The sequence below is a fragment of the Triticum aestivum genome, chromosome 2B (assembly GCF_018294505.1).
Source record: "Triticum aestivum cultivar Chinese Spring chromosome 2B, IWGSC CS RefSeq v2.1, whole genome shotgun sequence".
Taxonomy (NCBI): Eukaryota; Viridiplantae; Streptophyta; class Magnoliopsida; order Poales; family Poaceae; genus Triticum; species Triticum aestivum.
The window spans coordinates 469,742,949-469,754,812 of NC_057798.1; the positions used below are offsets into that span (position 1 = coordinate 469,742,949).

Here is an 11,864-nt window from a genome sequence, read left to right on the forward strand (position 1 = left end):
ATTTACTTTTGGTAAGATACTGTTGATATTTTTACTCTGCATAAGCCCGATACATCAAAGTTCTACCAGTAAAATGCTTGGCATTGAGTCCAGTTCTAGCTTGCAAGAAATGAACTGTTATGGTTCGGAAGTCAAACCTTGGCACTAGGCGAGGGGTGCTACAAGGAAACCGGTTCCAGTCCAGTCCAATTCCTGGATTGAATTGTGGTACCATAATGTATCAGTTATACTTGAACTTTGGATAGATAACGAGACATGTTGATTGGTCTATACATGAAAAAGTACTATAACTATGACATCTTCCACCGTTTTCATAATTAGTTTGAGCCTAGTTACCAATAGGTTGCTGATACTGACGGCCTGCTATTTCATAAATTGTGCTATATGCAGTGACATCACAATATTCAACCGAAGCGTGAAAAAATCTCTAAAAAATAGCTGGAAATTATATTTAGAAACTTACTTTCCTGGTTACTTGTCTTCCATTCCAAACTCTGATGTTCAAATTTAGTATGCCAACCTTGAGTTCACATCATAAGTTTTTTTTTGTAAGATTCAGAAACACTTGATATTCAAATTTAGTTTGTCAGCCTTTGAGTGTGCATCCTAAGTTCTTTTTGTAAGATTCTCATGACAGTGGTACTGTTTTTCTGTAGATTTACGCAAAATGGTTGAAGCACGTAAAATGAGGGTACCAGATTGTGTTACTGTTTCACAGTTTATTTGAGTTAAAAAAAACACTCCCCTGTCCTTTACGTACAGTTCACATGCACATATCTTTTTATGTGTGCATTATAGATAGAGTCGCTTGTGAAAAAGAAATATGGGCAACCTTTGAATCTTTGAAAATTTGGAGACCCTGGTCTCCGGGCGATCCCTCGCGCTCTCGCGACGCGACCGGCCGCGCATCGCCGCCTCCCTCCTCCGGTCCCCACCTCTCCCCTTCCTCCTGCCGCCGTTGCTGGCGCCCGCGGCCGCCCTGGCCCCGGGGTCGCTGGTGGCGGCGGCCCCCTGACCTTCCCCTCCCGGTGGCTCTCCGGCGCGGGGCGGAGCTGCACCGGGGGGTGCTCCTAGGCGGCGATGGTCCGGGTGGCGGCGGGGTTCCCTGTCGTGGCGCGGGCGGGCGGCTGGACGGCGGCGGCGTCGTTGGCGGCGGGGCGGCGCTGCGGTGGGTCCTGGCGGCGGCGCTCGGCCCAGATCTGGGCCCTACGGGCCCCATCTGGGCCTAGGCGGGCCGGCGGCGGGGCTGATCCGTGGCGTGTCTTCCGAGAGGCGGGGGAGCAGCGCTGAGCGGCGAGGTGCTGGCGGCGCCGACGCCAGCCTGCTGCATCATGGCCGGCGGGGCTTAGCGGGCCCGTTGAGGGCCTGGCCGGGCCTGGGGTGGCCTGGTTTGCCCCGCTGCCGTGTCCGGACGGCAACCGCGACTGTGCCGGAGGCGCGGGCCTCTCACACGACGGCGGAGGAGGAGGTTCCCTCCCGCTCGGCCTTGGCGTTGCTGCTCCTGTCGCTTGGCTCTTCTCTCCGGCCTTCTTGGCCTCGTGTTGGTGCTCGTAGTGAGACAGCTTGGGTGGCGGCGCTTCCGCAATGGCGCATGGTGTTGGGCGGTGATTTGGTTGGTCGGCTCCGGTTGGGCGGTGGGGTTGGTGTGCAGGAGAAATCCTTGCCGGTTCGGCCGGCTCCGATGCGGTGACACCGACGGGTGCCACCTTTCCTTCTTGGAGGGTGTCGGTGGTAGCCATCCTCCACTTCCCTCCGCGTACTGGGGGAAACCCTAGGACTCGTCCGGGCGGCAGCGTCGTCGGCGTCGCATTCCTTCTTGAAGGTGCCGCTTGGTACGCGGCAGTTCGGAGCCTCGGGCGGTGGTGGTGTGTCTCCGGAGGGCGCAGCGGTGGCGGTTCATCCATGCTTTGTCGAACTGCCGTTGTTGGCATTCTTTTCTTCTTTTCTTTTGGGCTTGTTGTGCTGCTCGCCCCAGCAATGCTATGTGTATGGTGTTCGTTGCTTTGGAATACAAAGCGGGGGGAAACCCTTTTTCGGTAAAAAGAAATATGGGCAACAAGCTTTTACAATCTTTAGGCTATTGGTCACACATGGTTGTGCAGTTGAGACAGATCAAGTACATGGATCACACAAGGTTGTGCTATTGGTCACACAAGGTTGTACATTGAGGACATTCTAGAACTATGCTCTGTTATTGTTGTCAATCTCTTTGGGTTAAGAAAGCTTCTGTTATGCAGTAAATTTAGTTGTGTGATCCTGTTTTATGATTGTTCATTTGACGACATGGCTTCCTGTTGCAAATTGCAGTGCACAATACTGAACTTTGGTTGCAAATGTGCAGATTATTGCAGCAACAATTCTTGACAAGCAGATTGTTCATTCAACTTTGTACAAACTATTTAATGGGAGTCACATAGATACAGAGGTATGTCTCCTAGTTCCATCAGAAAAGCAGTATTTTTGTTTGCAGGGCAGAGAGACTGACACGCTTTAAATGTTAGTCGTGTGGTTTATCTAAAAGATCATTTCACTGCTTTGATGATCTACTATTTTACTATACTGTGTTACTTTCATCATAAATCTGTATACATGTATAGGCATTAAACATTAATGCTATTTGAGCATTTGGGACAAAGCTTGTAAATAAACTTGATAAATTAGTTAATACAGAAGTAAGTGTCTAAAGGTTTCTTGACACATTAAGTACTTAAACGCAAATAATATCCAGTTATATATGCTAGAGGATTTCCTAGTACATATAATATACCTGACAGGTAAATAAAATGTCTTGGTGTGTTTCGTGGTGTGATTAGAATCTAAAAAATGAATTACAGTACTACTAAATTATGAAGTATAAACCAGTAGCCTTGTTAAGCCGACATCTTATCTTGTCTTATGAATGGATTAAGGCATACCAAAGAGACAAACAAACACAGAAAATAGCAATCTAGTATGCAGGGTTATTAATTTGAACGAAATCATATTATTACTATGAATCCTTTTTATGTTGTGTGAACTAGAAGGAAGAGGAAGGAACACCAAAGAACAATAGGCATGAGAGGCATCAGGAAACTCAAAACAAAGCATCTTACAGTGTTTTTTTTTCTTTTGACAGAAAACATCTTACAGTGTTAGACGAGGAACTGAGGTCTTTAGCTTTCCATCATGTCCCATGCCCACCGCTCTTAGGCCCTCCTTTTTCCTCTTCCTGTCTCATAGTGGACATCTCACATCACCTGAATATATGCACATATATGTTCTGTTTTTCTGCTAAAGCGATTTAGCAAACAAAAAGGAAGAGGAAGGAGCGCATAAGGACGATAGGAATGGGAGGCATCGGGAAATATCTCCACCTCAACACAAGAGGTGGAGAACAGATAAGTTAGGCTTTCCTCTATGTTCTCATTCGCGCTGCTCTTAGCGCCCCCCCCCCCCCCCCCCCTCTCTCTCTCTCCTTTCTCTTCCTCTTTCTAGTTCACTTTTGAGATCTTACGTCGAATATGTGTGCATAAATTTTGTTTACGCTAAAGCAACCAAGCAAGCCAAAAAGAAAAGGAAGGAGTGCTTGAGAACAATAGGAATAGGAGGCATCGGGAATACCAAACTGAATTCTCACCTCTAACACTAGAGGCGAAAACAAAGCAAGTTAGGCTTTCCTCCATGTTCCCATTCCCACTGCTCTCAGGCTCTCTTTTCTTCCTTTTCTCGACTAGCCTTCTAGATTCTCAGACAATCTAAGTATGTGCACACATATTTAAGGTTTATGCATTAATCTATTGCGCAAGCGAAAGGGGAGAGGAAGGAGTGCTCAAGAACCATAGGAATGGGAGACATCAGGAAAGCACAAAACTAAATATTTGCACCTCCAACACTAGAGGTGAAAACAAAAAAGTTAAGCTTTCCTCCATGTTCCCATTCCTAGCGCTCTTATGCTCTCTCTTTCTTCCTCTTCCCTGCTTACTCTCAGAGCCTACAAGATCTGAAGGAAAAAAGTATCAAACAACAAGTTGGAATTGCTGGACAAAGTATTTCAGCTCTGATGTATAAATAGACGTGTTGTGCACTATGTCTGACAACCACAAGGGGATCAAGTAATAAAGACACCTAGTGCATCTAGTATCACTATAGAGTCAATGATAATGGGGCCCATTGTCCTGTACTGTACATGTAAAGCATGTGCATGGAGATCTTCTGCATACATATATCTGGGAAGCTCTGCACTCATACAGTAGGAAAATAGTATATTGCTATTTGAGTTTAAAAAAATATGAGCATGAAAAAATTAAGCTATGAAAAATATTTTTTTTAACACAAGGCAAAGCTTTGCCCATTTTATTGATTAAGAAGAAGATTGTTTCCCAGTTAAGTACGGAAAACCCGGGCGAAAACCGAAACAACAAGGGCTGAGCCCACTCCCAACATCGGAGCACACAGGGCCAATTCCACACACGCCGACGTCAGAAAAATTAAGCTATGAGAAAAATATGAGTAAACAAATTTCAATTCATAACTTAATTTGCAATCAGAAGCTATGAGTTAGAAATAATATGAAATTGAAGAGACTAAGCTCTCTAACAAACTTGAAAAACGTAAAATCAAATGAAAAAGAAGATTGCAGTGACAGTACACAAGATACTTTAGATATGAGGCGCGCTAGAACAGATGATAGAAATAATATTTGTCCATGAACAGAGACACATCGTATAAGAAAACCCAAACTGTATATATATAGGCCTATTATTCTGTAAGTAATTCAACATCTAGATTCTGTAAGCTCTAAACAGCGACATTGGAGCAGACAGGTCTATAGAAAACAAAACTCTCAGGAACCATCAGCCTGGCCTTGGAGGAAAAACACATGATGGTATACTGGTCATATATTCAGCCTAAACTCACTCTACACATTGGTTCAGCATGGATCGTCTACGCAACACGCTGAACCACTTAGTATTTTCGGAACAAGGTTCGAACACAAAGGAAGAACGAGGTCCTGAAGAGAGTATGGTACTTCTTCCACCCATTGAAGTACTTCCCAATTACAACCTTGTAGCTTGGCCTCTGCTTGACCAATGTGTGGTACTCTAGGACCCTGGGCCTGCTACTGATGTATTCCTCATGCAGATCAAGAAGGGCTATTCGTGCAAGAATGGGAATGAACATCGAATCAGCCGGTGAGAATTCATCGCCAGCGAGATATTTGGTCTTGTTAAGCTGTGCCTCAACATCATCCAGGAGTTTGCTCAGCTCTTCCTCACTTTGCCGCATAGTCTCGGGGTCCTTCAGTCTGTCTTCGGTCTCATAACCATCACGGAGCTTGACATGGTACATGCTAGCTAAATCTGGGGCTTCAGCCATCCGAGCAATCAGCACCCGGCGTATGAACTTGGAGACAAATGCACGGTACTTTAGTGGGGTGTGAGTTAGTGTGAACATCTTAGGATTCCAACCATCAACTTTCTGCATCCACTGGAGAACCTCGGTATTCACAGGCTGGATTTCGCCGCTTAAGTGCACCGCGAGTCTGTCTATGTACCTATGAAAATATAGAGGAGATAAATGAATATTGCTGTTTGGTCAGCAGTATCGAATGTGTCTAAGTTTGAGCCATTCCAAAGGTGAATGAAAGAACGTACTGAATGATATCGATGGCGCGGAAAATGACATGAGCGCCATTTTGGAAGACAGGGAGCTTCGCTGAAGGGTTCATTCGGAAGAAGGTCACATTCATGTTTTTCCCTGTTAGTGGATTGACATGATATGATGTGTAGTCAATACCCTTCTCTTCCAGGGCTATCCGCACCTTCTGACTGTCCAGTGAATACGGATGGTGATACAGTTGCATTGCTACATTAGCAGCAAAAAAAAACATGTGATTAGTGTCCCTCGTCGGTCTTGCAGTGTGAATGGACTATGATGGGAAATGGGCAGCTCGCTCAAACTAAGTTGCAGTGTGAATAAGGGACTGTGATGGAAAAATGGAAAGTTCGTTCAAACTAAGTTGCAGTGTGAATAAGGGACTGTGATGGAAAAATGGGAAGTTCGTTCAAACTAAGTAGTCTCTGGGAATAGATGGGAGCAAAGGTGGTTAGTCTCCTAATCTCCTTTGAAACTGAGCAGTGGGCGTATTTTCAGATAGTTACATAACGAAAACTATGCGAGTAATTAACGACACACAATATTCAGTGTCAGAAAACAACGGATTGATCATTTCATCTGTGCATGTATTTTAATGTTCATTCATTCAGTAGACGATACTACTACAGATACTGATCATAACGTCTGCATCTCACTACAAATTCTAAGTACAAGGACCAGTCGAGTTCGCCTCAATTAGATATTACCCGGAACAAATCGCGTTCCAGTGCAAGATATATTGACCTCCAATCTTCCGGGTTCATGGATTCAGGATCAACACACTCTTGCAGGTGCTTTTAAATTGGGGAAAAGGGGGGTTTTGTCCAGAATCTCGCCTTTAGTCCAAAAGTACTTCTACGGAACCACAAAAATAGACAACCAAATCTAACGCCCAGTCCGGTGAGTTCCACTCAGAAGTCAATCGGCTGATCTCACGCATACACCCAGCCAAAAGGAGCAGAAGAAGAAGAAGAACCAACAAACGGCGGCGAAGAGAGAAGGGACTCACCTGGTGAGGAGTCGCGGGCGGAGGCGACGGCGACGGCGACGGCGGGGGGAGGATGGGAGACCGGAGAGGCTTCCCGAAAGATTCTTCTCGACGAGGAGACGGTTGGGAAGTGGGGGTGCTGTTGTTGGTTCTCGTCCTTGCCGGAACGTCTGAAGTGAACTACTCCATATTTCAGGCTGTCCTCACAACTTTGTTTGTCCCTCTGTCACTCTCCTTTCCTTTGCATGCCCAGTCGACGCGCTCTTGCCACCGTGTTCTGGTCGATCGGTTACTGGGGTTTGATTATCCAGAGATCCGTGCTGCGTGCACCCGGGCATGATGCCCCACGAATTCACACAAAATGTATCATGTCTAGTTGTCTACTGGATTTAAATGTAAGCATGCGCTTTTTATAGTGTGGAGTATCATACATTAGAGCATCTACAACCAGACATCCAAGGTCCGTCTCAAACATCCAGACGGACGGTCAAGTCACTGACCAGTCACAGAATTTTGATCCAGACAGACGCCTCAAAGGATCTCAAACGTCCGGACTGACCGGCACCCCTCATATCCAGCCCATATATATTCCTTCCCATCCGCTCGCCGGATCAAACCCTAGCCGCTCCCCTCCACCACCCAAGCTCCCCTCCAGCGATCTTCGGCCGTCTCCGGCATGGCGGGTTGTGGTCTGACTTCGACCAGTCCAGATCCATCGACTGGGGTGTCATCCCGTGCGGGTTGGATCACGTGGGAATAGTTTATATGCATGAAGGATTTCAGACAGTAGATGACGTGTTGAGATCAAACCCCCACATTAGCAAATACTATTAGCTTCGACAAATACACCCTCCGTCTGAAAATACTTGTCATCAAAATGGATAAAAAGGGATGTATCTAGAACTAATATACATCTAGATACATCCCCTTTTATTCATTTTGATGACAAGTATTTACGGACAGAGGGAGTATTTTATCTGCAATGTGTAGCAGGCCCAGCGGCCCACATAGAGACTTTTTTTGCGAGAAAACTTATGATCAATTCATAACTGTCAAGGCAGTAGAAAGAACACTAGAAGTAAAATTTACATCCAGTTCCGTAGACCACCTAGCGACGACTATAAGAACTGAAGCGAGCATACTCAAGTGCATGTGTGAAAACATAAACACCAAATGGATCCCTAGTCCTTTAGGACTAGCCCGTGTATTGCTGATGATCTTGTTTTCATGAACACTGGCATTGTTAAAGTAACAGAGATATCATCAAAATAAGAACACATTGTTATCTGAACAATGGTGTTTGGATAGACTCAACTTATGAAGTATTGCGACGATTTTGACCGCTACAGTTGGTTGGCGACGACGAAGAAGGCGGCGGGGGGGGAGAGGGAGGGGGCAGGGCTGCAGGCGGGACGGTGCAGGTCGGATGGGCGAGTGAGAGGAGGGAAAATTTGCGGAGAGTGTGTTCGGCCTGCATATTTTTGTAGCGGGAAGTATGTATTTGAGGACCTTCTACCTGGATTTTTTAGTATAAAAGGTTTGGTACGAAAATACTAGATTGGCTTTCCTTTCTTCCTTAAACCGGATTTTTTTTGTAGGGGATTACAATTTATGTCAGCTATGTTGCCAGGAAGATGAGAACACCACGCGCATGCTTCTTGGTTGCCCCTATGCGCCCGAGGTCTGGTACAACGTGCTGCTTCCCCTGAGGTTGCATCGCTTCACACCGGATGGAAGAACGTGTCTTACCGACTGGTGGCCTTAGCTGGCGGAGGCGGTATCGGCAGAACAACGGAGGCAAACGAACACGAACATCATGGCCACATTGTGTTACATCTGGCTAGAGCGTAACAGTCATATCTTTGAACGCAAGACATCCTCACCAGCCGACATTGTCGCACTAATTCGTGTTGAGCTCCGCCTGTGGACTCATGCTAGGGTAGCGGGTGGACACCCCTTTCAGATCCACTGAAAGTGCATTGTGGGCCATGGCCCTCGATGACGGATATGACCCCGTAATGATCTTTGTATTGGGATCTCCCTCTTCTTCTTAACGGAAAAGACATGCAATGCTCTTGCATGTTCTTGAAAAAAAAAGATGCTCTCACAAACCAAACACCCCGTTCAGCAAAGCGTTGGTTGTGGATCAATTTTGCATGGGCGTGTGGCACACAAGCCTGCAGTGCAGCCGGTGCTCTGTCCATTATTCAGAGCGCATGGACATGTGATCCAAGCATTTTTGCCTGGCGGGGCATATGGGTGCGGCGGTGACGTAGGAGGGGTCAGCGTCAAACAACAACGTGACGGTTACCTCATGCCGTGTGCCCATCGCATCCAACTCGGCTTTCTGCCGACCATCATGCTAGGGTAGCGGGTGGACACCCCTTTCAGATCCACTAAAAGCGCGTTGTGGGCCATGGCCCTCGACGACGGATATGACCCCGTAATGATCTTTGTATTGGGATCTCCCTCTTCTTCTTAACGGAAAAGACATGCAATGCTCTTGCATGTTCTTGAAAAAAAAGATGCTCTCACAAACCAAACGCCCCGTTCAGCAAAGCGTTGGTTGTGGATCAATTTTGCATGGGCGTGTGGCACACAAGCCTGCAGTGCAGCCGGTGCTCTGTCCATTATTCAGAGCGCATGGACATGTGATCCAAGCATTTTTGCCTAGCGGGGCATATGGGTGCGGCGGTGACATAGGAGGGGTCAGCGTCAAACAACAACATGACAGTTACCTCACGCCGTGTGCCCATCGCGTCCAACTCGGCTTTCTGCCAACCATCTGTGCCCATCGTGTTCTGGTCGATCGGTTACTAGGGTTTGATTATCCAGAGATCCGTGCTGCGTGCACCCGGGTATGATGCCCCACGAATTCACACAAAATGTATCATGTATAGTTGTCTACTGGATTTAAATGTAAGCATGCGCTTTTTATAGTGTGGAGTATCATACATTAGAGCATCTACAACCAGACATCCAAAGTCCATCTCAAACATCCAGACGGACGGTCAAGTCACTGACCGGTCACAGAATTTTGATCCAGACAGACGCCTCAAAGGGTCTCAAACGTCCGGACTGACCGGCACCCCTCATATCCAGCCCATATATATTCCTTCCCATCCGCTCGCCGGATCAAACCCTAGCCGCTCCCCTCCACCACCCAAGCTCCCCTCCAGCAATCTTCGGCCGTCTCCGGCATGGCGGGTTGTGGTCTGACTCCGACCAGTCCAGATCCATCGACTGGGGTGTCATCCCGTGCGGGTTGGATCACGTGGGAGTAGTTTATATGCATGAAGGATTTCGTGTTGTGGAACATAGTAATTTCAAAAAAATTCCTACGCACACGCAAGATCATGGTGATGCATAGCAACGAGAGGGGAGAGTGTGTCCACGTACCCTCGTAGACCGAAAGCGGAAGCGTTATGACAACGCGGTTGATGTAGTCGTACGTCTTCACGATCCGACCGATCCAAGCACCGAACGTACGGCACCTCCGAGTTCAGCACACGTTCGGGGATGAGTTCCGTCAGCACGACGGCGTGGTGACGATGATGATATTCTACCGACGCAGGGCTTCACCTAAGCACCGCAACGATATGACCGAGGTGGAATATGGTGGAGGGGGGCACCGCACACGGCTAAGAAACGATCACGAAGATCAATTTGTGTGTCTAGAGGTGCCCCCCTGCCCCCGTATATAAAGGAGGGAGGGGAAGGTGCGGCCGGACCCCTAGGGGTGCGCCTGGAGGAGTCCTACTCCCACCGGGAGTAGGACTACCCCCTCTTGCCTTGGTGGAGAAGGAAAGGGGGGAGGGGAAAGAGGAAAGGGGGGCGCGGCCTGCCCTAGCCGGCCCTTCCTCTTCTCCTTCATGGCCCATGTAGGCCCATTAACCCCCGGGGGGGTTCCGGTAACCCCCCGGTATTCCGGAAAAATCCCGATTTCTCCCGGAACGATTCCGTTATCCAAATATAGGCTTCCAATATATCAATCTTTATGTCTCGACCATTTCGAGACTCCTCGTCATGTCCGTGATCACATCCGGGACTCCGAACAACCTTCAGTACATCAAAACATATAAACTCATAATAAAACTGTCGTCGTAACTTTAAGCGTGCGGACCCTACGGGTTCGAGAACTATGTAGAGATGACCTAGAACTGTTTCCGGTCAATAACCAATAGTGGAACCTGGATGCTCATATTGGCTCCTACATATTCTACGAAGATCTTTATCGGTCAAACCGCATAACAACATACGTTGTTCCCTTTGTCATCGGTATGTTACTTACCCGAGGTTCGATCGTCGGTATCCAATACCTAGTTCATTCTCGTTATCGGCAAGTCTCTTTACTCGTTACGTAATGCATCATTCCGTAACCAACTCATTGGCCACATTGCTTGCAAGGCTTATAGTGATGTGCATTACCGAGAGGGCCCAGAGATACCTCTCCGACAATCGGAGTGACAAAACCTAATCTCGAAATACGCCAACTCAACATCTACCTTTGGAGACACCTGTAGAGCTCTTTATAATCATCCAGTTACGTTGTGACGTTTGGTAGCACACAAAGTGTTCCTCCGGTAAACGGCAGTTGCATAATCTCATAGTTTTAGGAACTTTGTATAACTCATGAAGAAAGCAATAGCAACATACTAAACGATCAAGTGCTAGGCTAATGGAATGGGTCAAGTCAATCACATCATTCTCCTAATGATGTGATCTCTTTAATCAAATGACAACACATGTCTATGGTTAGGAAACATAACCATCTTTGATTAATGAGCTAGTCAAGTAGAGGCATACTAGTGACATTAAGTTTGTCTATGTATTCACACATGTATCATGTTTCCGGTTAATACAATTCTAGCATGAATAATAAACATTTATCATGATATGAGGAAATAAATAATAACTTTATTATTGCCTCTAGGGCATATTTCCTTCAGTCTCCCACTTACACTAGAGTCAATAATCTAGATTACACAGTAATGATTCTAACACCCATGGAGTCTTGGTGTTGATCATGTTTTGCTCGTGGAAGAGGCTTAGTCAACGGGTCTGCTACATTCAGATCCGTATGTATCTTGCAAATCTCCATGTCTCCCACCTGGACTTGGTCCTGGATGGAATTGATGCGTCTCTTGATGTGCTTGGTCCTCTTGTGAAATCTGGATTCCTTTGCCAAGGCAATTGCACCAGTATTATCACAGAAGATCTTCATTGGTCCCGATGCACTAGG

At 46.8% G+C, this 11,864-nt stretch overlaps 1 protein-coding gene across 2 annotated transcripts; it reads right to left on the reverse strand.

Annotated features, from left to right (window-relative positions):
- Positions 1 to 4,704: 4,704 nt before the first annotated feature.
- On the reverse strand, positions 4,705 to 6,891 carry LOC123045503 (glutathione S-transferase TCHQD). Of its 2 annotated transcripts, XM_044468581.1 has the most exons (4): positions 6,644 to 6,891; positions 5,776 to 5,844; positions 5,634 to 5,694; positions 4,705 to 5,533 (listed from the first exon to the last, which is right to left on the reverse strand). In XM_044468581.1, exons 2-4 carry the CDS (start codon positions 5,840 to 5,842, stop codon positions 4,945 to 4,947), a joined length of 717 nt encoding a protein of 238 aa, XP_044324516.1. In that variant the 5' UTR covers positions 5,843 to 5,844; positions 6,644 to 6,891; the 3' UTR covers positions 4,705 to 4,944. The 2 variants fall into 2 exon arrangements, with proteins under 2 accessions (XP_044324516.1, XP_044324515.1); XM_044468580.1 differs by having other exon boundaries at positions 5,634 to 5,844.
- Positions 6,892 to 11,864: the final 4,973 nt, after the last annotated feature.